Here is a 20,544-nt window from a genome sequence, read left to right as displayed (position 1 = left end):
CCATGATACAACAACCATGACAGACTCGACGATTGGAGTATGTCTATGTCTTCCTATCTCTCCCAATACTGGCAATACTAAAGATCATTTCCAAGCATCATGATCTTGGTCTTTTACATCATTATCATTATCATTATCATGACACGGACGGCCTGGGCGGCAGTCACATCGGGATATACGGCTCCACTGACAACCACACCATCTATCGTATGCCAGACTGGGAAGGGCATGATGGTGGCATTTCATCGGAGTGTAGCCAAGTTGTTGCTGCTGTTCGCCTCTTGGTGATGTTGGCCGTCTTTGTAATTTTGGGATTTGTTACGATCAATGCGTTAAAACCTGGGCCCAGCTTCCTCCGCTGAGTCTAGAGTAAGATTGCATGAGCATTGATTTATCCTTATAATTTAGAAACTATGAATGATGGTTAAGTAAGTGAACGCTTCTTCCTGGGCAGGCCTCAACAATTTAATATCATGAGCCGGGGTTCACCAGGTCAGTTTCATTTTACCAATATGAAGTCAATGATGCTATCTTTCTCACTTGGCGATCCAGTTAAATGCTTCATACGAGCTACAACCTATTTTCTTTCAAGTCGCGAGATATTTTACAATTTCCTTTCCATGTGTGATTGGATGCTTAGCATGCGTCGTTTACTAATACGGAAGTGGGACAGGGTAACAAGTTACTTCCACACCGGGCTGAGACCAGGACTTATAGTCCAAAACCTGCTTTGGTGCTATAGCTAGGAGAAAATCTCCCTCATTGGCGGGATCTCTCAAAGCCTAGGCAAGCCCCACAGGGGTCAGCACACAGCATAATCTTGAGAATTACTCCCAGAATCATACAAAAGTATTGCTTGTTGTGACGGGTTTATTACTTCACTGTCCGGTTAACCATGTATTGTTAGCTCAACCCCCACATCTCATCATGTCTCTCATGTTTTCTCTCCTAATAATCTGGATTTGACCTGTCAGATCGCCTACGCAGCTCGAATTTGGAAAGTTCTAGTGTTCCTGTTTTCAATTTTCCTATTTTACCCTGCGATAAGGCGACAGTCGATAAAATTATCTGCCCATGGCATGGCTATCTCTGATACCGCGACGTTTCTTTCACTTGGCGGTGGTTAACCAAAGCATGCAACATATAGAGCATCTTAGCACGCATTGGAATTAATGCCATATGACCAAATCAACAGCATTCTAGCAAACATTTCCGTAATCAAATCTACAAAACATGAGCCTCGCACCTTTATATCGCTCCGCGCGCTCCCGGGAAGTTAAATATTGCAGGCGGCCGATCGACGACCCGTGGACACATTCTAAGAATCGTCACTAACACCGTCAATACATTTCAAGTCGATGAGAGTGTAGATACCGCCCGCAAGTGATCTTCAGAATGTTCCCTTGCTTGGTGTGAAATGATTCTCCATCACGCCACGCACGCACTTCAGTAAACGTCTGCCGTTACGATAAGTCATGAAAACGTGGCGGTATTCTTATACTCTAGGTCATCACTTTCAATAGCGATAGCAAGCTAGCTAATTTCTATGATAGGTGGAGAATAGCGAAAAAAATTCATCGGAGACTTTTCATTCACAAGGAGTTATTCAAGAAACACCAAGACGGCAGATTGATGATTGCAAAATCATGAACTAAATAAATATAGTGCGTGCAAGGGGTTACTACTCCCTGAGCTTCAGAACCTATATTTACTTCGTGGAAGGATTAGGCATGCCCGAGGTGTGAGGCCACTTGCGGAAGAGATCGGCAAGATGATCGATTGGCGCCGCCAAAAGGCCAACAACCGTCTCGAATGGCGGTTTGTCGGGAGCACTTGGGTGAGAACGAGAGGGAACGAACATTTTAGTTCTTCCAAAGGACGTCGAGTACTTCTCGCTGTCGTCTTGTGACAGGACTTCTTCAAGTTTGGGCAAGTCATGCGACTCTTCTTCCTTGATATGTTGAGACAGATCGTCCATCAAAGCCTTAAGAGTAGAAGTGAACTGAGGATTCGAAGGCTGCATGTTCTGGAACTGCTTCAATTGCTCTTTGACCTGCGTAACATATCATGTAAATGATGTTAATGAAACTCACGGGAGTATGACATACTGCTTGGTGCTCTTTGCGATCCTTGTTTGCAAGATCGACACCGCCGGACACGTATTTCTCGAATGCCGGGTAGACAACAAGCTCCTCTCCAATGGAGTGTCGTGCCAATTCCCAGGTGAACATATTTTGCCATCTCACCTTCTCAGTCTCGTCTGTCGCATTGATTATATTGTTATAATAAGACTCTATCTCCCGGTGATCCTGCTTGATCGTGTCGCTGATACGGGATCCCATGACGATAGGTGAAATCGCAAATGTGCGTCTTGTATTAAATAGTGCGGCGCGGTTGAGACTGGTTGTTCTGAGTTCACGCAGAACGAAGGCCATGTTGGTAAATCGCAGAACCTACCCGGACATGGCACTTACTGTGCTTCATCTTATAACAAAAAAATTTGCCCTGCTTTCCTAAAATCAGCCTATCTTACCAGAAAACTACGCGTTGATGATGTGCAACATCCTTGGAACGGATGCCAGATTCCAGGATCTGGAGGCAAATGGTATCAGGGAAGCACCGTCGCCTCAAGCAAATGGACCAGTCAGAGAAAGTATATTAATAAGCGTCATGGTGACGGGTGGTGAATGCTAAGGAATGTCACTCTGTTGAACTCTAAATACCTGGATTTGACTAATTCAACTTGTATTCGATACTTAAACTTAGCTGCTACGACTAAAGCGCATGTGAATAGTAATCAGCCAGATGGACCCTCGGATCCAATCCCACCAAAGAGGAACAGGCTCGTTCAATCCGGGCGACCGTTAGGCAGGCCTAGCCTTTATCGGCCTAATTATCATCATTAACCAAAGTAGTATAACTATTGATTGGATTGTGTAAGCTTGACGTGAGGATAGGTCCGTGGGACGGAGTTCACTAGATGGTCAACGGTCTAGAATCCGTTCGGGTGTCCAAAGTACTTGCCAGCTGGAAATTTCGATTACTGTTCAACGGTGGTTCGACTTAGTTCCAAATTTAGGGTATTGAAATGTACATATGACAATTTATCGTGCTTCAATCAAGCTCATTTGCTCTCTCTTTTTTCCTCCTCGGCGAGCCTCGCCACCTGTTCCATTCGCTTTTTCAACACATCCTGCAGTTCTGGTCTCCTCGAGCCCATCATTTTCTGCTTCGCTACCCTTCGTCTGCCCAGGATTCCGTAATAACTGCAACTGGGAAATTACTTTGGAACTATCTTCGACCATCTCCAGCCACTTGTCCAGGCTGCGCAAGTAGGCGACCCTGGCTTGGTCAACCCTATCCTTGACGTACTTCTCCCACCTGTGGTTTGCCCGGAGTAGCACCTCTTGACAAGACTTTATAGGTCCTTTAAGTCCCCCTTCTTCAACGCTTCGATGTTGTCTTTTACCAATCGTTTAAGCTTGAGCTCTCCTCGAGATATTGCCGAGACTCCTCGAGACCCTTGCTCCACGCCTCATCGCCAATGATTTGAAGCTTATCCTTCTCATCTTCGATCAATTTCCTGATCTGCTCAGCTGCCTCCTCATTCGCGCCGCGCTGTACAATGCTAGAGATCTGTTCCCAAGGCCTACTCACCTCGTCCACGGCTGGGGATCTCAAGAATCGCCCATCTGCTCCATATCGTCATAACTGCCCCCAAACTTCTTATAATCCACGGATTGTTATCAAGGACATTCTTCGCGGTATCACCGACCGGAAAGAAAAGGTGCTTGGAACGCCTGTTTCCGATTTTCGAGGTTTCGGAAATACTGGACGTTATATGATCGCGAAACACATCGGCAGACCCACGCTAAGTAGACAGGCCAGTGTGGATGATATCTATGCGGAGAACATGGGTCAAATGGCGCACCAAATCAACACCAATTAGAGATTGAGGAAACCACGGTCCGATTCAAACAGCGAGCGCGAACAATGTACGCTCCAGGAAACATGGGAGTGCCTCCATTTTGCTGCCCGGGGGTGCGACTCTGCTCAGTGCTTGAGGGGCCGGAAGCTAAAGATTAAGGATAATGGTTTGCGACCGGGGCCTTCTGGTCTGTCGTATTTCCGTTGGCGGTCAGCGGCTATCACCGTTAACTCCATGCTCGATGACAGCGCGAAGATCTTGGCGATCTCGGCCAGTCCATTTCCGGCGATACCTCACATCGAACCTGCAGATCATGAACGCCCAGAATTATCAGGCAACAAAATATCATGACGTGAATGACTTGGCTCTAGCATAGCCACTGTCGCAGTATAATCTGCCATGGACATTTGTTATAAGACGTGTTTACTGCCTCCGAGGACCGTTCCTTGACGTGTCTCAATATGCTGGCCAAAGATTCGATTCAGCATATTATGAAGCCGCGATCGCCTAAAAAGTTGGATGATCGGAACCTTCGATTTACCAAGAATGGCACTTTTCAGATCTCTGTATTTAGTGATTTGCACTTCGCTGAAAGTATTTACCTCCAGCACCATTCAATTCAGTAATAAGCTTCGCTAACCTGACCCAGATGCGACACTCGATTCTATGACAAAAAGGGTCATGTCACATGTTCTGTCAAGGGAAGATGTACAACTGGTTGTTTTGAACGGAGACTTGATATCCGGCGAAGCTACAGATGGTGACAATTCTGGCCACTATCTTCATGAAGTTGTGACACCGTTGGTTGAGATGGACATTCCATGGGCATCAACCTATGGTAACCATGACAGTGAAATCAACTTGAATCCGATGAAGGATATCTACGATCATGAGATACAGTACAAGAATAGCCTGACTAGAAGTATGGTTACAGGCCCAAAGGCTGGAGTCACGAATTACTATTTGCCAGTCTATCCGCACGAAAGCTCCGAGGACACGCCTTCTCTTATTTTATGGTTTTTTGACTCGAAAGGGGGACATTACGCAACAAATCGAGGTATAAACGGACTTTCGGGTACAAGAGGTGATTGGGTCCACGAAGATGTACAGTTCGTCCCCACTTACAATCATAGGCCTCTAACAAAGTCAAAACAGGTCGTTGAATGGTTTATAAATCAAAATGCCAATTTGACCGCGAAGTATCGCAAAGTCATTCCATCGCTCGCATTTTACCATATTCCTGCACATGCGATGTTTAGCTACCAGGAAGAGGAATTTGATTCTAAAGCAACTCCCGGGATCAACGGGGAAATCGTAGTGTCGCAAGGTTCTGGCGACACCAACTACACTGGGCAGGATAACCAGTTTATGCAGGCCCTCCTCAACACTACGGGATTGATTGCGACATTCAGTGGTCACGATCATGACAATGACTGGTATGAACCTCAACGGAGTGATGATTACACTGTCTAACATATACAGGTGTTTCAAGTGGAATGGTAGTATCGTTGAGCAAGAATTGACGGGAAACGGTGTCAATATGTGCTATGGCCGGCATACTGGCTACGGCGGTTATGGTGATGCCGCCCGTGGTGGACGACAAATCTTCCTGGATCAAAGAGCCATGGAAGATGAGATACAAACATGGATTCGGCTCGAGGACGGCACAACGTCAGCTGCAATAACGCTGAACGCAACCTATGGCCAGGATCAATACGAAGAGGTTGCGCGGAGAATGGTTCAAGCTTCAAGAGTTTCCAGTACACATGAGCAATCTGTTTTGCTCCCCTGGGTCGTCTTATGGAGTCTTACCCTGGTCTGCTTTCGCGTACACCTTTTCTAGAAAATAGATTACGTACATTTGGTCGCACGAGACCAGTTAACAAGATTTCGCGTATTTTCTTGCTCCATTACCTTGCCTTTACTCAGCCCCTCGCCCGAATAAAACACTCCTTTCCGGCTATAAATAGCCACCTTGCGTCTCCATTTCATAGGCATCAAAATCAGTTCAGTCAATTAATCCATTCTTCCTTGGCGTATTTCCAATCAAACCAAAATTTCGGCACAGCAGTGACTGTGAGGGGTTCGCATTACCAAGAGGCTGGGCATCTGGGCAACGCTGTCATCATCTCGGAGTTAACAGCGCCACGGATTAGGAGCATCACCACGCCCCAATGGAGCATTGGGTAGAAGTGTACTTCTCATTTGACTTTCAACATGCAGAAAATAATTCTTATTAACGAAGAGTGGGATAAGTTTCCCAATATATCTACAAACCATGACCAGTACTTAGAGTTTGTGCAGAAGTAACGCTCGAAATGACCGAAGACTGGACTTCGTCAATTCCATTGACTGAAAGCGGAGTTTTCTGAAGGGGGGTCTGCACAATCTATACAGAGTAGGTATTCAAATACTCACTCTCCGGACTTGAGGGTGGAGAGGTCGAGATATCTCATAATCTCTTCCACACACTCCGGTGGTACAACATTTGAACCCATTCTTGCGGTCTGTGCCTGGGTGGTTTTTAAGCGTCGCCGAGTGGATGTGGTGTTATAAAACCAAATTCGATTCTCGGAATTCATGTGGCGGTCAATTAGGCTCTCGAAAGAATGTATCGTTAGCTAGGTACATGATTTACTAATTGAATTGCTTAAGAACAACCCGATATTATTGACTGCCACGGAATCCATCAACTCCCCCTCAATATGATATTCAGATTAAGACAAGTGATCCTGCATGGCGGATCAAATTAACTCTGCCGTCATTCTATTCATCAGGAAATATTACGATTACGTTTATTCTTAACGGCCCAGATATTCCAATCAATATTGAGTAGTTGAGTTTGTAGCAATCGGCGCACAAGTAAAATTCAATATTCGGTCAATGTCACGCAGCCAATATATTCCTCGTAGCTACATGGACAACGTAAATGACGAAAACAATGAACCGAGTTAAGGAGGTATCACAGAATTAAGATGGCTGTATTGAGGCCGATTTGGTCCATCAATAATAGAAGTCAAAGAAAATATGGACTCGAATGTCCAGCACGAAGAACATGTCAACAGTAGCGGATGGTGCGTGAGGATGCCAGCTGTCACCAGTGGATGTCGCATTATTCGGCTAAGAAAGCTTATATCGCGACTTAGATCTGCATGGCAGCTGCGCAGAGGGCACCGAAGATCACCGCGACACCGGACAGAGTAGCACGGCCAGCGGCGTTGAACGCAACAGGGCTGGCAGTGGGAGTGCTCACGCTTCCGCTGGAGACGGAACCAGCGGGAGCAGTGGCGGTCACGCGGCGAATAGAGGAGGTCTTGACACCAGCGGAGCTGGTGGGGCAGATGGTGGTGGTACGAGTAACGGTCACAGTGGCGGCGGCGGATGAGGACGGGCGACCTGTGGAAGAGCGTCCGGCAGAGAAGCCAGGAACGCGAGAGGGTCCGGAGGAGCTCGGGGCGGGGGTGGCAGAGACAGCAGGAGACGATGGAGCAGAGCTGGCGCCAGCGGGTGCAGTCGCAGGGGCGCTGGGGACGCTGTTCGCCGACTCGGTGATAGCGAGGTTCTGGCTGGAAGCATCCTTGCAATCATGCTCGCCCAAAACAGACAGGCACAGGTTGATGGGGATGTTGATCCGGCCGCCAGTGGTATCGGAGCTCTGCTGGCAGTGGACCTCGCCGAGGACAGCCAGACAGACGTTGATCGGCACATTGATCAGGGAGCCGCCGTCGCTGGCGGAAGAAGAGGCCTGGTCACACTTGCTCTGTCCAAGAGCAGCCACGCACCCCTCAAGGGGGACGTTGATCAGGCCGGTGGTGGAGCTCTGCTGTTTGCACTCTTTCTCTCCAAGGATGACGGCGCAGAGCCCAACAGGCACACTGATCAAGTCCTGGGTGGCATAGACGCCCTATAAAAAAGCACGTCAGTACCATTTCGGCTATGGGTACAGGAGTCATCTCTCGGCTTACAGAGCAGGAAGCCGCCAGAGCGACGAGGGAAGTGATAATCGATTGCTTCATTGTGTCGAAAGAAACGTAATCATACGTGGATGGTCAAAAGAGTGTGGGGTGATAAAAGAATGGACGCTGAGAACAGCAAAAAAGAGCGACTGAGAGGACTAACGAGAGAATGAAGCAGATGGGAGTCGACTGAGGGATCAGGAGAGGATAATGTACTGTCGTGTAGGGAGTAGGCGAAGAGCCAACGGCGTGCCTGTGCCGAACCAACAAAGCCAACAAGCATAGCGTCTTGGGACCTGCACTGTTGCAATCTCGGAGAAGGGATAGCGGCAGCAGTGCCGATCTGCATTTAAAGGTCCATAAGAAAAACAGGGAAAACAGGGTCTTGGAGAAAGTCCAGTCCGGCTTATTGACACTACAAACGGGGCCCTGATTGGCGATCACCTGTCGTTCAGGAGCGATGTTGCCCAGTTCTGCTGGAGGACTTTTAAGCTAGCAGTGCCAATACCCCGTCGTCGAACTTTGTGCTGCCCGCCCCGCTTCCGATCCGTTAGTTGAAGGCGCGGCCTTATTGCTCGTGCTTCGTGAGCGGCTCCGCACATGTAGCCGACCGGCTCCATATCTGATTTTTGCGCTCGTGACATCGCCGATCAGGGGGTGAAGACAAAGGACGGGGGTTTGGGAGAATTGGTTTTCTCATCAATAGGACGTTGCATTCCTAGACTCGCCGCCAATAATGGCCACATCCAGACCATCGAGTCACTACATCCTCCGTATTCCACAACTCCTACCATTGGTCTTTCCTGCTGACAGGAGCTTTTATCAAGATGTCCATTACTCCTCTTACAGCTGAACAAAGGATATCTCCACTGCGGCACGATGGCCTGCTAGGCTAATTGAAAGCAGCTACCCATTTCCCACCCCCTTTTGTGCAAGAGCAGAGGGCAGCAAAGTCTGTGGACTAACGCATTAGCGAAGCTACCGGAACTTGGTGCAATTATTGTACAAACACACATAAATAATTGAAGCTGGCCCATGTTTAAGTATGGCCCGGGGCTTGCAGCCACCAACTTCAAACTCTGCGAGCGCCACAAAAGCTGAAGATGCACATGCCCCACCACCCCCTTTTCCCCTCCGCCATCTAGCCGCGACCCACGGCCCACACAGCCTAGCCCTTGAATATCGCCAACCCGAGTCGCATGGGTCTTTTTGAATCGCGCAGGAGATTTGCCCCGTTCCTGGTACGGAGGAGATGCGGTACAGTATTGGGGGGTACAGTAAACCGCAGCTTGGTACAGTTGGTGTCTCATAAGTTTTCGACCACCATTTGCTCTACCGTCTAGTCTTCCGCTCTCAGAGGAAACTTGACAGGTCAAGAAACCGCTATAAACGTAAAGTACGATCATGCTTCTTCATAAAGTTCATCTGGAATATGAATCAAACCCAACCTACAAACTAACAAAGCCATATATTGATGCAGGAGTAAGGGGAGTTGTTTGAACCGGCTGAATAATATGTCATTGTTGGGTGGTCGAAGACTTACGGAACACCAGGCTCCGGAGGGCCATTCCAAAAGTCTTCCATACCCCGCTAGGCTATGAGTACTAGTGCTTTTTGCCTTGATAGTGGAAAACAAAGCCCCTATTCAAATATTTCTATCTATCACCACCACTACCACTACACTACACTACCATGACGGATATTGCTAAGCGCCCCCAGGTTGTGGCTATGAAGGTCTATGCCCAGACCTCTCAACAGATTAAGACTAGCAAGCTTAGTTGTAGCCGTAAGGGTAGAATTAATTGGTATCGATTTCAAAGGCTAATTACTTTGCCAAAGGCGATACCTTTTACTAAAGAATATACTATTAAAAGACCATCGATAGTGGTTCAAGAGGATAAAGCGTTAGTGTATACTTATTCTATTTAGCATTAGATTTTGCGGCTATAAATTGCTTACTTTGCTGTCCTAGATTTTGGGTTGAAAATGATACCAGCAGCGGGTGCTCTGTTGATACCAGCAGCGGGTGCTCTGTTTGACCACAGTCAACAAGTAAGAAGATGTGATATTTTGGCCTGTACTCTGTACTTGGAAACTGGTGATTCTTTCATAGGTCAGCATAACTGCACATCCAGGCGATGTCGGTGAACAATTATTTTTGATCTGTCATTTCATGTCTCTTATGAGTGCTTTACATGTTGCCAGTCGGAAGCCCTACATGAAGCAATTCTGCCACAGGGCCTTGGAAAATTGTGTTCAAGCTGGTAATCAGCATATATTCACAAAGAGCCTCAGCCATACAAAGCTCTAAATCTACTGTTACGCGAATCAAAGAATGTCGAAAAAATAACAATAAATAAAAAGAAAGGAATAGCGGTTTACATACCTCAGGCTTCCAACCGGCGCCTCCGCGGTGGTCACTATGCCTAACAGTACTCTATAGAAATACCGCCTGGCATTGGACCGCAAAAAAGGAACACTAAAATTGCAGTCATGCAACTTGTTAGAGAAATTAGAAACAAAAATAAAAACATACAACAGTCAGGATTCGCATGTGGTCACCCACCATACTACTAACTGACCGGCGTGTGGCTTAAGTACAGCTGAGCGGACGGGAAGCCCTGTTCTCCACACCCTATGGTCGTATGTGCTGGAAATTAGCGTAAGAGGTTTGATGATCATTATAGGGTGTAGAGGTTGCAGGGATTTATACCTTAACCTCAGGTTTAGGCTAATTATAAGTAGAAGTATTCTTGGCCAGCGCTAATATAAATATACCGATAATAAAGATTGCAGAGATACAATCAGAATAAATAATAACGTACAGAGTAGACGTAGGTGAATAAGACATTGAGAAAGATAAAGAAGCAAAAAGGACAATGATGGTCGAGTTCGTTTCTAGAAAGACTAGTCTAAGTGCATCTGAAATCGCCTTACCGCCGAATGTTATTCGATACTCCGTCTTCTGGACTCCTAACTAACCCTGCTAAGGGTCTCATCGTGGTAAGGCAATCATATAGTGACTCTGGGATAGCGTCAGGGGGGAGTTAGCACCAATGAAACACAGTATGGGTCGGATCAATGGACACTAGTTCTCAGATCAGCCAGACACGAGTCTACCAGAATTTGAACATGACGTGGGCAATTTCCAGTCCTTTATATTTCTATTTGTGAGTTTGACGGAATTGGAATCTGACCTTATCTGCAGACCAGCTATTAAAAAGGCATATCAAAACTGAAGCAATAGCGCGGAAGGTATGGCGTTGTGTACTCATTTGGGAACAGTCCTTATTGATGGCCTAGACGCATCAGCCGCCAACGTAGGCTGCCAGGATGGCAAAATGGGGCGTGGCAAAGTAGGTCGAGCAATTACAACAATCACATCGAAAGCCCACCTACCCGGGTAGATAGGAGCAAATGACCTGTTGGCCCAGCGCCGGTACGAGCAGCCCAATTTAGGTAGCGTGGCCAGTATATGTAAGCGCTTTCTTGAAATATTGGCCTATAATCTCCTCAACAGGTATGTGTCGTACTTCTCCCCCATGATACGTTTGACGAGTTCTGCAAGCAAATCCTGTTTATAGTTGTTCTGCGGCAGCGTGATGCAGAAGGTTGTGAGAATATCGTCGTAGTCCTTGTATTGATGAAGATCACGGAGGATTCGTATTTTACAGTGGGGCTCTTTAGTATGACTCCGAGTCAGCAGGGAAGCATCTCAAATAGTACGTAGCTTACTCCTGTGATACAGATCTGGATGAAGCTTAGCTTAATGGCGATCAAGGCAATGAATTTTACATCTGTATGCTCGTGAGCTTGTAGACTATTGACGTCATCTCTAAGTTCAGGTTTGACACTGAATCATGTCATTGCTGACTCTTCTTGGCGTTTGGGGGCGGAAGCATATCATAAATATCATAATGACTGCGGGGCTTAATCACTAGTAATGTGAAACAACAATGTGGATCCAACGTCATTGCCTGCAGCATAATGAGTGAGTGGTACAAGCCCCTTGAAGGGTATACAGTATTGAAAGTAAATGCAGGTGAGGATCATGATATTCTGATATAAAGGGCTCCTGAGCAAGTAGGGCATTTGATATCGTGCAGCATGTCTGGATCCGGGGACCTCTAGTCGGACTCTCGGCCATGTCCGAGCAGGATTGAGGTAGAGCAAACGACCTTGGCCGGAGAGTGGGTCGACAATCCTTCTTGCATTTGCTGAGTACCATTGGCCGGGCCGTAAGGAAAGTCTTGGCCTTCCCGAGTCCCGCCCTGGATCTGCACTAAAATTATCCACATCAGTCTCGTCAGACACAGTCAGAACCTTTGGGGTAGATTTGCATTCTGGACCCCATATTTTGGACGCTTATCAACGGAGTCGTCGGAACTCACCCGACATACTTTATATGGTATTGATTGTCTCTCTCCACTGAGTTGGGATTGGGTGCCTGGGGGAAGGGCTCAAACATCGGGTTTTGTTGAATAATCAACACCTGGAAGAGTATGCAGAAAGCCCCCCCGGCTCCCTCTGCACATTTCACAAGCTGTTCAATCATTGATGTAAATCAATAAAGCGATGACAAGACTCAACAGGAAGGTAGAAAGTGGATCCCGAACCTAGCCATTCCTTCGAAAGTTGTACTCTGCTCTCATGTCTCCACTAATCCATGCAAACATCTCATCAGATCAGGGAATAAAGAGACGCAAATTCCTTGGCATCATCTTTTAGTGACTGAATGCGACCTCGAACAGGTATAAAAGGGCTTCCGAAAAGCAAGCTTGGAGACAGAACAAATCCTCAATTCTATTCAACTCACCGGACTCAATTTGACTGCTGAAAGCATGGCTCCCCTCCGCACTTTTCTCTGCCTGCTGGCAGCCTCCGCGCCAATCTACGCCGAACACCTCAGGGTCGTCTGGTCTGCTGGTGACTTTTCCACCATCTCTGGCCCAGCTGGGGGCAACACGAACGGGCACTATTCCGGTTTTGCCATCATTAACGATGCGGGTGAGGCCATCTACGACCAAGGCTTCCCTGATGACCACTCGCCCTGCTACAACACCGATGACGGCCGCGAGTTTACTATCGAGGGCGACTGCTGGAGCACTCCTCGCAAGTTCAAGTGCAAGGCTGACTTTGCAGGTCACCCTGAGACCTGCGAGGTGAAGGATGGCAATGGCAACAGCCTTGGTACTAGCAATGGACAGACCGACACGACCTTTATTGGTATTGCTATTGGCCAGGACTCCAGCTGCGTTGTCGAGTTCAATTCTGACAGCGACGGTTGCCCAGTGGATGACGGCAATGGCCCCCTTCACGTTACTTCCGGTTAACGAGATGGCATAATTTCTGAAAGGAAGTTATTTGCAAATGTTGAAGATTTCTTTTGTATACAGGGAGCATTTTACGGCCTGCAAGTTGGATCCTGTGGCTTCTTGCTCGTAAATTGATTACTTTATTTTCTACATCTTCGCATCTCTCCCGAGAGATTAAGGAGATAAGACCTAGCATGCACTTACGTATTACCTGGACGAAGATCTGTCACCTCTATTTGCTTAGGGCCATCTTCTTAATGTATAGACCTCTTTTAAACATACAAGTGGAGTACTCGGTGTGGTCAAACACAAGTGCACCTATTCATGTGCCCGACCGCCAAAAAATATCCCTGCGCGCCGAAACTTTCAATATAACTACAAACTCATGACTAGGCACCGCAAGAGAGAGCCACATAGCTAGAGGCAGAGCTGTAAGAAAGTCTGGGGTCAGTCTCTATAGCATGCGATTTGTCTACATCAAGCACACTGCGACCCGAAATTGGACTCTAACAAACGAATTCTTGGCAGGATGTTTTTCACGAACTGCACTGTATACCTTATACCTCAATCACAGCAGATGACTGGTGGTCAAAATGTGGAGATCCATAACACGTGGTGGGAAGAAGCAGATATGCAACTATTTTCAGGGCAGAGAGCCAGTCGAGCAGGTAAGGAGGTACCAGTATAGTCAATTTGGAACAAAGACTGATTTTTAAGGAATAAGGTAGAGGGAGGGGGATGTCAGACTTTTTATACTAGGGTATCCTGCGGGATGTTCCAGCGGGAGCCCCCAATTAAGTGAGAGTACCGAAGTCGGCTCGGATAGACATTTCACCGCTCATGTATTCTCCTGCCGATGTTCGATGAGAACTGATCTCTTTGGCGCTCGCAACAAAGCCTGGTCTTAATGACTGCATGCTACTAATTCCAGACACACAAAAAAACAGAAAACAAAAAAACATACAACAGCCAGGATTCGCATGTGGTCACCCACCATACTACTAACTGGCCGGCGTGTGGCTTAAGTACGGCTGAGCGGACGGGAAGCCCTGTTCTCCACACCCTATGGTCGTATGTGTTTGAAAGTGCTTTTGAATGGATAATACCTTTCTGATTGAATGCAGCGCAAGAACCGACGATTCCGGCCTTGGTCTCATATAATAGCAAAAGGGAATAGATAGCTTCCTCACTCTTCGGGGATATTTGTTAAAAATAATTGTAAGGTCAGAGTATGGGTAAAACATCTCGAATTGCTACTGATGTTATTTTCGATTGCGAGCGTTCCTGGGGTTTAACCGTACCTCAACATGATTAAAATATGTCGCACAATTTTAGGCAATATGACTGCTAGACCAAGGTGCACTATATGCGACACCCTTAATCTGTACTGTTAGCCTCCAGTTCGACAATATATCTCGATTTTGTTACTCAATATTTGCTAAACCAACGTCGGACGCTCGAATCTCTTGCATGATAACCGGGAAACACAAACAAATACCGCCATAAATCGGCCGACGGATCCACAACAGAACTTGAATGTGCTAGATATTTGGACCCAGGCATGGTGCTTGGCAGTTGGCGAGGTCCATATCATGGAAAAAATCCAGTAAATACACTCCCGAGGCAGTGCTGCATGTAGGCAGTCACGCATGCGATTGCTCATATGACTATTTCTGCAACGGGAAGTGGAACCATAGTCTTCTCAAACTCAATAAAGCACATGTCCGCTGGCAACGCCAGGTCGTCGTACTCCTCGCTGGGGAACGGTGCCGAGTCTCCCGTCTTTCGGTAACCGCGGCGCAGATACCATGAGATAAGAGCCTCGCGCGTCGAAAGGGCATTCAGTTCCACGATTTTGGAATCCCATGTGCGTTGACAGTAGTCCTCGGCGTATGCAAGCACCTGGCGTCCTATCCCTCCACGATGGTGTTGTGGTTCTACTGCAAGCATGAAGAGGCGAGCGCGGTCAAGGGCGCGTTTTGAAACTCCAATAGAGCCCAAAATTGCGCCATAATCGTCGCTGGCCACCAGGAAAGCCGTAGCTGGGTTAATAATCACGGCTGAGATGTCCTTGACTTCAATATGAAAGCGTGACGCGAGATCCGAGCTGCCGACCCATCCCTGCCTGCTGTCTTCGGCGCGAAATGCCGATTCTATCAGTTGCTGAAGTTTTACAGCATCCTGCTGGTTTGCAATACGAAAATTGAGGGGCTCGCTGGTCATTTTGCTTCGACGAAAGATGGTAATTTTGCTTCTGTTGGTGGTTGAGTGCACAACTAAATCCCCGTCCGTCAGCTGTCATGTGGTATTCCGCGCCCTATGCTTGACATGCTCTAGCCTATTTAGGTTGGGCTCTCGGGTACCCATTCTGTCTTATCTTATGTGAAGTCGAAAATAACGCATTTTCAGGACACCAAAAAATTGAGGCTCAAGATTTCTCCTTCAAGTTGCCAAAAGACTAGACTCACCGGGTGATCCGCTGCTCAGCCCGAACTTGATCATCATAAGCAAAAATTCCAAGTACTAGCTGTATGTATCATAAAAACTGCACTAATAGCAAATCCGGAAAGAACCGAATAATAAAGATGTCCGAATTCTCAAGCCACATAACAACTATAAATATAGTGGTAGCTGCTCCCGCCAATGCGATCGCAAGCAGTTTGCCACCCCATCCTGCCTTCTCTAGACGGTCTTACAAAATAGTATTTTTTGGTGATCCTCGGCAAAATATTGTTCCAACATTTCGAGTCTGAAATACTGTTATCTTTGATGGTTTCACTTCGCATTTCCTGTCCCTTGTGTGATACGCGATGTTTAGTTTTTCAGCGTGTCACAAGGCGCACGTATTGATTGTTACAAGCTTTCTGAATGGTGAGCCTCACTATGTAAGGCCGGCCGTAGCCGAGCTTCCGTTTTTGCTGTTAGGTTGCCCCCATTTGTGACGGGCTCTTGAGTGGGCGACAAATGTACGCATTTGGATGCATCTCCGCCAGGAATCGTGAGAAACCTGGCAATGCTGAAAGTAAGTATCGCGATAGTGACTGTGTTTTGTAGCTGCGGTATCTCGTGAGGTAGATTGACCAGGCGTTTCTTTGTCTTTCGTCGAGCCTGGAGGGTGACAGTTTAACGGGAGAATTGATACTGAGCGATGAAGTAACCACTAACGTGGTAGGTGCTGACGTTGTTGAGTGATTTTGGGACTATATATTGTGGTTGGAGGTGTGCGTTTCCATTGACTGTCTGTCCGAGGAAGGGTGTGTGTGAGACTGTGTTTGGTGTTCTAGGCGAGGGAGATGCAGTGGTTGAGGTGGACAGTGTGTCGGGGGATTCGAAGGCAGGTTTTAAATTTTGGTAGCTGACCTGCCATATGCACTCGAGTAAGTGTAGTCGCACCTCTTTCATAGGGGCTCGTCGGAAGGTGTGTAGGGTTAAACGACAGTCTCAAGAGGTCTTCAGTTTGATATTATCGTGCTATATATGCCGATTTACGGTCATTGATGCTTTTCTTTCTCATTTTCACACCAATCAATAATCGTCGTTCGATGAATAGTATTCCCGCGGAGCGAATCTCATCTCCGCAGCGCCGACGTCAAAGATCGACACCACGTTCTTCTGGAAAGTGTCGCCGAGAATGAAGACATCTTGCGTCAAGCTAGACCCACCGTCATCGACGCCGCTGATGCAAATTGTCTTGCCATTTGAATCCGTTCCAGCGTTGAGAATCATATCTAGGGGATTGATATAGAAGGTCTTGCCGTTGATAGTAACTCCATGTCGGGGTGCCTTGGCGTTGCAGTCCACGATGTAGACACCGTCGTCATCGCTGTAGACAGCTGGAGGATCAAACGCGGCGTTGACTTGGTTGGCAAATTCCGTGGGGTAGTAATTGAGAGTGGTGCCAGAGTCAACCTAAGGACGGTGAACTGTTAGTAAATTCTGCTGATAATCCGTGCGACAGCTCGTCACCAAGAGGGAAACTCATACAATATATTGAATGCTAGAGCCCCCAGCAGCGGTAATTTCCTTTTTGTTCAACCGGAGGCTATCAATATTGATGGTGTAAAAGTCGTAGGTAGTGGGATATCCCTGGATGTTGGTAATCAAAATAGGTGTACTGGTGAAGTGGGGCACGAAATCTATCGGAGGAAGACCTCCGAGTGTAAGATATCCAGACGGGCCAGAGACATCACGAAGGATGGCCAGACTGAAGAGCGGCAGAATTTTGCCCTCTTCATACATAGTGGTGAAGATGGGGTTGTATTCAATTTGCTGGTTCGTGGAGTTAGAGTATGCACTCGTGCTAGAAGAAAACATCAGCACTGAAGTTAGATGCGTTGGAAATGGAACTATACATACAGAGCAGGGAATGCAAGACCCGTCAGACCGGAAGTAACTCCATCGCCGTCCCACCCAGCATAGTTGACCAGAGCCATCTCCTGGGTCACCTCCACCCCTGCTAAGGTGATCTGATCGGTACCCATGATGCCATTCAGGAACTCGCCATCACCATAGGTGATGCTGAAGAACTCTCCAGAGATCTGCGTGAAGGAGGAGCTGGGGGTGTATGTGGAACCAAACGCACAGTCGGACTCGGAAACAACATCACTGGAGTTGGAGACAGAGACACACTCGAATCCGCTCCCGACGACCCAGGTATCACTAGAGCCGGTATCGACGATGACTTGAAACTTTTGACCCGCAATATCGATCTCTGTGGCAAACTCCTCACCAGTCTCCAGGGAGATGAGCTGGCTGCTTCCGCTAAATAAGTTCCAGGCAGCACTGCGCTTGTTTCCCTTCGCAGACTTGATCTTGGTCAGCTCCAGAACATTGGAGCTGACCTTGTTTGGACTGGCAGAAGTGAAAGCCACAGGCTTGTATGTAGTGGCCTTACCGCTCCGCGCGGCGGTAGCCTTGTTTATAGGTTTGGCATTGGCACCAAGCGTGAACGCTAGGAGACAAGCTCCTGTTACCAAGCCGGCTTTCATATGCATGACGGGAAAATAATTACTGATAGCGATCAAAAGAGGAAATCAATGCTGTTCTGGAAGTACAAGTCGATCATAGGAATTGCTACAATGGAAAACAGGAGATTAATATACGTACTCTCGGGATTTGGAGGTGTTGCGTCGTGCTCTGTTTGCTGCTGCATTCCTCGCCGTTCCTTCACCTATCGCACGGTCGGAATTCCGACGGGGAGATGAACGCGCTATCTCCAGGTCCCAAATGGGCTTAACCCTCTTGGGATTTCCAGCCGAAACTAACAAGATTAATCAAGAACCGAACCCCGCTTCCGGAGATTAACAAGTATTACCGAAAGCTTGATAGTTGACTAAAATTGAACTAAAGAAGCTATCGCGGTGAAGACTCGAGGACTAGTCAGGACAAATGAACTTCATCTCTTCTGTCCACCCGCTGTTGAAATGGGCCCGGCCTCAAGAGATAGAAAGAGGATAATCCCGAACAGGTAGCATTGGGCCCTAGAACTTGCCTCACAAAGTGAGATCGAAGCAAATGGAAGTTTCGTTGTCCAAAAAGGCACAGCCTGAGGGTTAGGTTAGAAGGGCCAGATTTGCCGCATCAGCGTATTGCAAATCAGGCATAGAATTGCATAAATTGACGAGCGCATTGGTGCAGGCTCTCCTATCTGCATTGGGGCTGTGCATCTGGCCCTTGATGCCCACTTCGGCTGCGGGTAATACTAGCAGCACAGAACCTCTTGAGGAGGAGAGGAGCAACAGTCTCCGATGCTATTACTATAGCACGCGCCTAGTCGTAGCGGACGGCGATAGATGCGTCTATTGGGAGGACTTCGATGATGCGTAACATATTATCTTCCTACTTTTGCCCGCGCTAGGCAATTGCATATGATGCTGAACTGCCTTTTTGCCGGCACTCCTGTCCCACGCCTCATAGGCGTCAATCAGGGCTCCGATAAGCATCGCAAGTCGTACTATAATAGCGCCGTACTTTTGGAATTCCTACTAGTTGCTAGCGCTGGCAATAGCGAGGGCCGCTAGTTGCCTAGCGTAGAAGCCTAGTGCTTCGACTTTTGCCCCGCTATTCGAATGTAGTGCGACCAGTTCTTCCCGCAAGTCTATTGTGGTAGCCCCAATATTGGGTGAGCTATATCAACCCGACTAGTAGGCCAACAATAATGCTAGGTAGGGTTGTGTTATCTTGCGATAAATTGCCGTGTCGAAGCCGAGAGTCTAGTTCAGATAGTATATGGAGGCCGTTAACATCGCGAGCCAGACCGGGAATTTTGGTCGCTAGAATATCCTAATGTTGCGGTAACTTGTTAAAGTGTGCTAGGATGCAATCCCTCTGTGAACCTTGAGAAAGAGGCCGTACTAGTTCATTTATTGAGTGCCGAGTGAACGTGCCGATATGCGGGCCGAACACAAGGCGGATGGACTCGCTGGAGCTCTTCTCTAGGCTATTTGTGTATCTCATTGTGAAATATATCGACTGTGCTAGTCTATTGGGAGGCAATCCTTTGATACGAAAGAGCGATACGAAGGGTTAGCGATAGAAATATATCTCTAAAAGTAGGGTGAATGGCTCAAGCCTATATGAGATGTTAGCGTGCTAGTCGGACGATTCTTGATGCCGAACCTAGATCCTACTTCTCTGGTAATAAGCTCGCGTCCAAGACACATTAAGAACGTATTGCAATCTATGCAACACTAAGGGATAATCTGCATTCGCCTACTAATATGATTAAATAGAGCCGAAAATTGTATTCTATAGGCCTATAAGCCCCAAAGAGCCGCGCCGACTTGGCGGCTGATTATTTCCACGTCGGACTTTCGGACTTACTGACCTGGAGCCTCACTAGTCCGAAAGTCCGCCCGAATCCGTATATAAATTTACATATTATATGAAATACGAAAGTGTACATGAATTCTCATACTCTGTTGGACTCTAGATATTTGTTGTATTTCCGTTGTATATCGCCGCTTAGTATTTAGATACAGCTTCACATGCACAGATTTATGGAAGGCCTGCAGGGAAGTCATAAGTACGTTGGATTAGTTCCCTGCTAATGTCAAGGGTCCACCGGAAAAAGCTCTAGCTCTATGTACCCAGCTATCGTTTCCAATTTTACCAAGTACTCTTTACTAACAGCGTTACTGGAGTGTGGCGACAATCTCACAACTATAACTTGATTTCTGATCTCAGCTACCCTTATATTAAGCTAAAGATTCAAATTTGCGACCGTGCTTGAATTTATATTCAATTTCCGTCAAATGGTGGAAATTATCAAGTAAGATTTATGCACTTACCTAATATGCGAACAGGTGCCTCGGCTAACTATCTAAAGAGCTACGTTAAGTCTATG

At 47.2% G+C, this 20,544-nt stretch overlaps 7 protein-coding genes across 7 annotated transcripts, besides 2 other annotated features; 2 read left to right on the top strand and 5 right to left on the bottom strand.

Annotated features, from left to right (window-relative positions):
• Positions 1-1,708: 1,708 nt before the first annotated feature.
• N7482_001551 (hemerythrin domain-containing protein) lies at positions 1,709-2,435 on the bottom strand (the record flags this gene model as incomplete). Its single annotated transcript, XM_056683676.1, has 2 exons — positions 1,709-2,053; positions 2,109-2,435. 2 exons carry the CDS (start codon positions 2,433-2,435, stop codon positions 1,709-1,711), a joined length of 672 nt encoding a protein of 223 aa, XP_056547282.1.
• A 1,030-nt stretch (positions 2,436-3,465) lies between these two features.
• Positions 3,466-3,709, bottom strand: N7482_001550 (uncharacterized protein; the record flags this gene model as incomplete). Its single annotated transcript, XM_056683675.1, has 2 exons — positions 3,466-3,628; positions 3,654-3,709. 2 exons carry the CDS (start codon positions 3,707-3,709, stop codon positions 3,466-3,468), a joined length of 219 nt encoding a protein of 72 aa, XP_056547281.1.
• Positions 3,710-4,389: 680 nt separating this feature from the next.
• N7482_001549 (metallophosphoesterase family protein) lies at positions 4,390-5,771 on the top strand (the record flags this gene model as incomplete). Its single annotated transcript, XM_056683674.1, has 3 exons — positions 4,390-4,522; positions 4,578-5,364; positions 5,411-5,771. The coding sequence occupies 3 exons, from the start codon at positions 4,390-4,392 to the stop codon at positions 5,769-5,771; spliced, it is 1,281 nt and encodes a 426-aa protein (XP_056547280.1).
• A 1,299-nt stretch (positions 5,772-7,070) lies between these two features.
• Positions 7,071-7,944, bottom strand: N7482_001548 (uncharacterized protein; the record flags this gene model as incomplete). Its single annotated transcript, XM_056683673.1, has 2 exons — positions 7,071-7,832; positions 7,894-7,944. 2 exons carry the CDS (start codon positions 7,942-7,944, stop codon positions 7,071-7,073), a joined length of 813 nt encoding a protein of 270 aa, XP_056547279.1.
• Positions 7,945-12,725: 4,781 nt separating this feature from the next.
• Positions 12,726-13,217, top strand: N7482_001547 (uncharacterized protein; the record flags this gene model as incomplete). The annotated part of the gene is made up of 1 exon (XM_056683672.1): positions 12,726-13,217. One exon carries the CDS (start codon positions 12,726-12,728, stop codon positions 13,215-13,217), a length of 492 nt encoding a protein of 163 aa, XP_056547278.1.
• A 575-nt stretch (positions 13,218-13,792) lies between these two features.
• Positions 13,793-13,867: a sequence feature (Protein overlapping with rRNA (N7482_001546, KAJ5175669.1) was converted to a misc_feature.).
• Positions 13,868-14,130: 263 nt separating this feature from the next.
• Positions 14,131-14,313: a sequence feature (Protein overlapping with rRNA (N7482_001546, KAJ5175669.1) was converted to a misc_feature.).
• A 545-nt stretch (positions 14,314-14,858) lies between these two features.
• Positions 14,859-15,422, bottom strand: N7482_001545 (Acyl-CoA N-acyltransferase; the record flags this gene model as incomplete). Its single annotated transcript, XM_056683670.1, has 1 exon — positions 14,859-15,422. The coding sequence occupies one exon, from the start codon at positions 15,420-15,422 to the stop codon at positions 14,859-14,861; it is 564 nt and encodes a 187-aa protein (XP_056547276.1).
• Positions 15,423-16,724: 1,302 nt separating this feature from the next.
• Positions 16,725-18,187, bottom strand: N7482_001544 (uncharacterized protein; the record flags this gene model as incomplete). Its single annotated transcript, XM_056683669.1, has 3 exons — positions 16,725-17,108; positions 17,184-17,493; positions 17,556-18,187. The coding sequence occupies 3 exons, from the start codon at positions 18,185-18,187 to the stop codon at positions 16,725-16,727; spliced, it is 1,326 nt and encodes a 441-aa protein (XP_056547275.1).
• Positions 18,188-20,544: the final 2,357 nt, after the last annotated feature.

This window comes from Penicillium canariense (genome assembly GCF_028826845.1).
Source record: "Penicillium canariense strain IBT 26290 chromosome Unknown utg000001l_segment0_segment0, whole genome shotgun sequence".
NCBI classification, from domain to species: Eukaryota; Fungi; Ascomycota; class Eurotiomycetes; order Eurotiales; family Aspergillaceae; genus Penicillium; species Penicillium canariense.
This window is presented reverse-complemented; position numbering and strand designations above follow the sequence as displayed.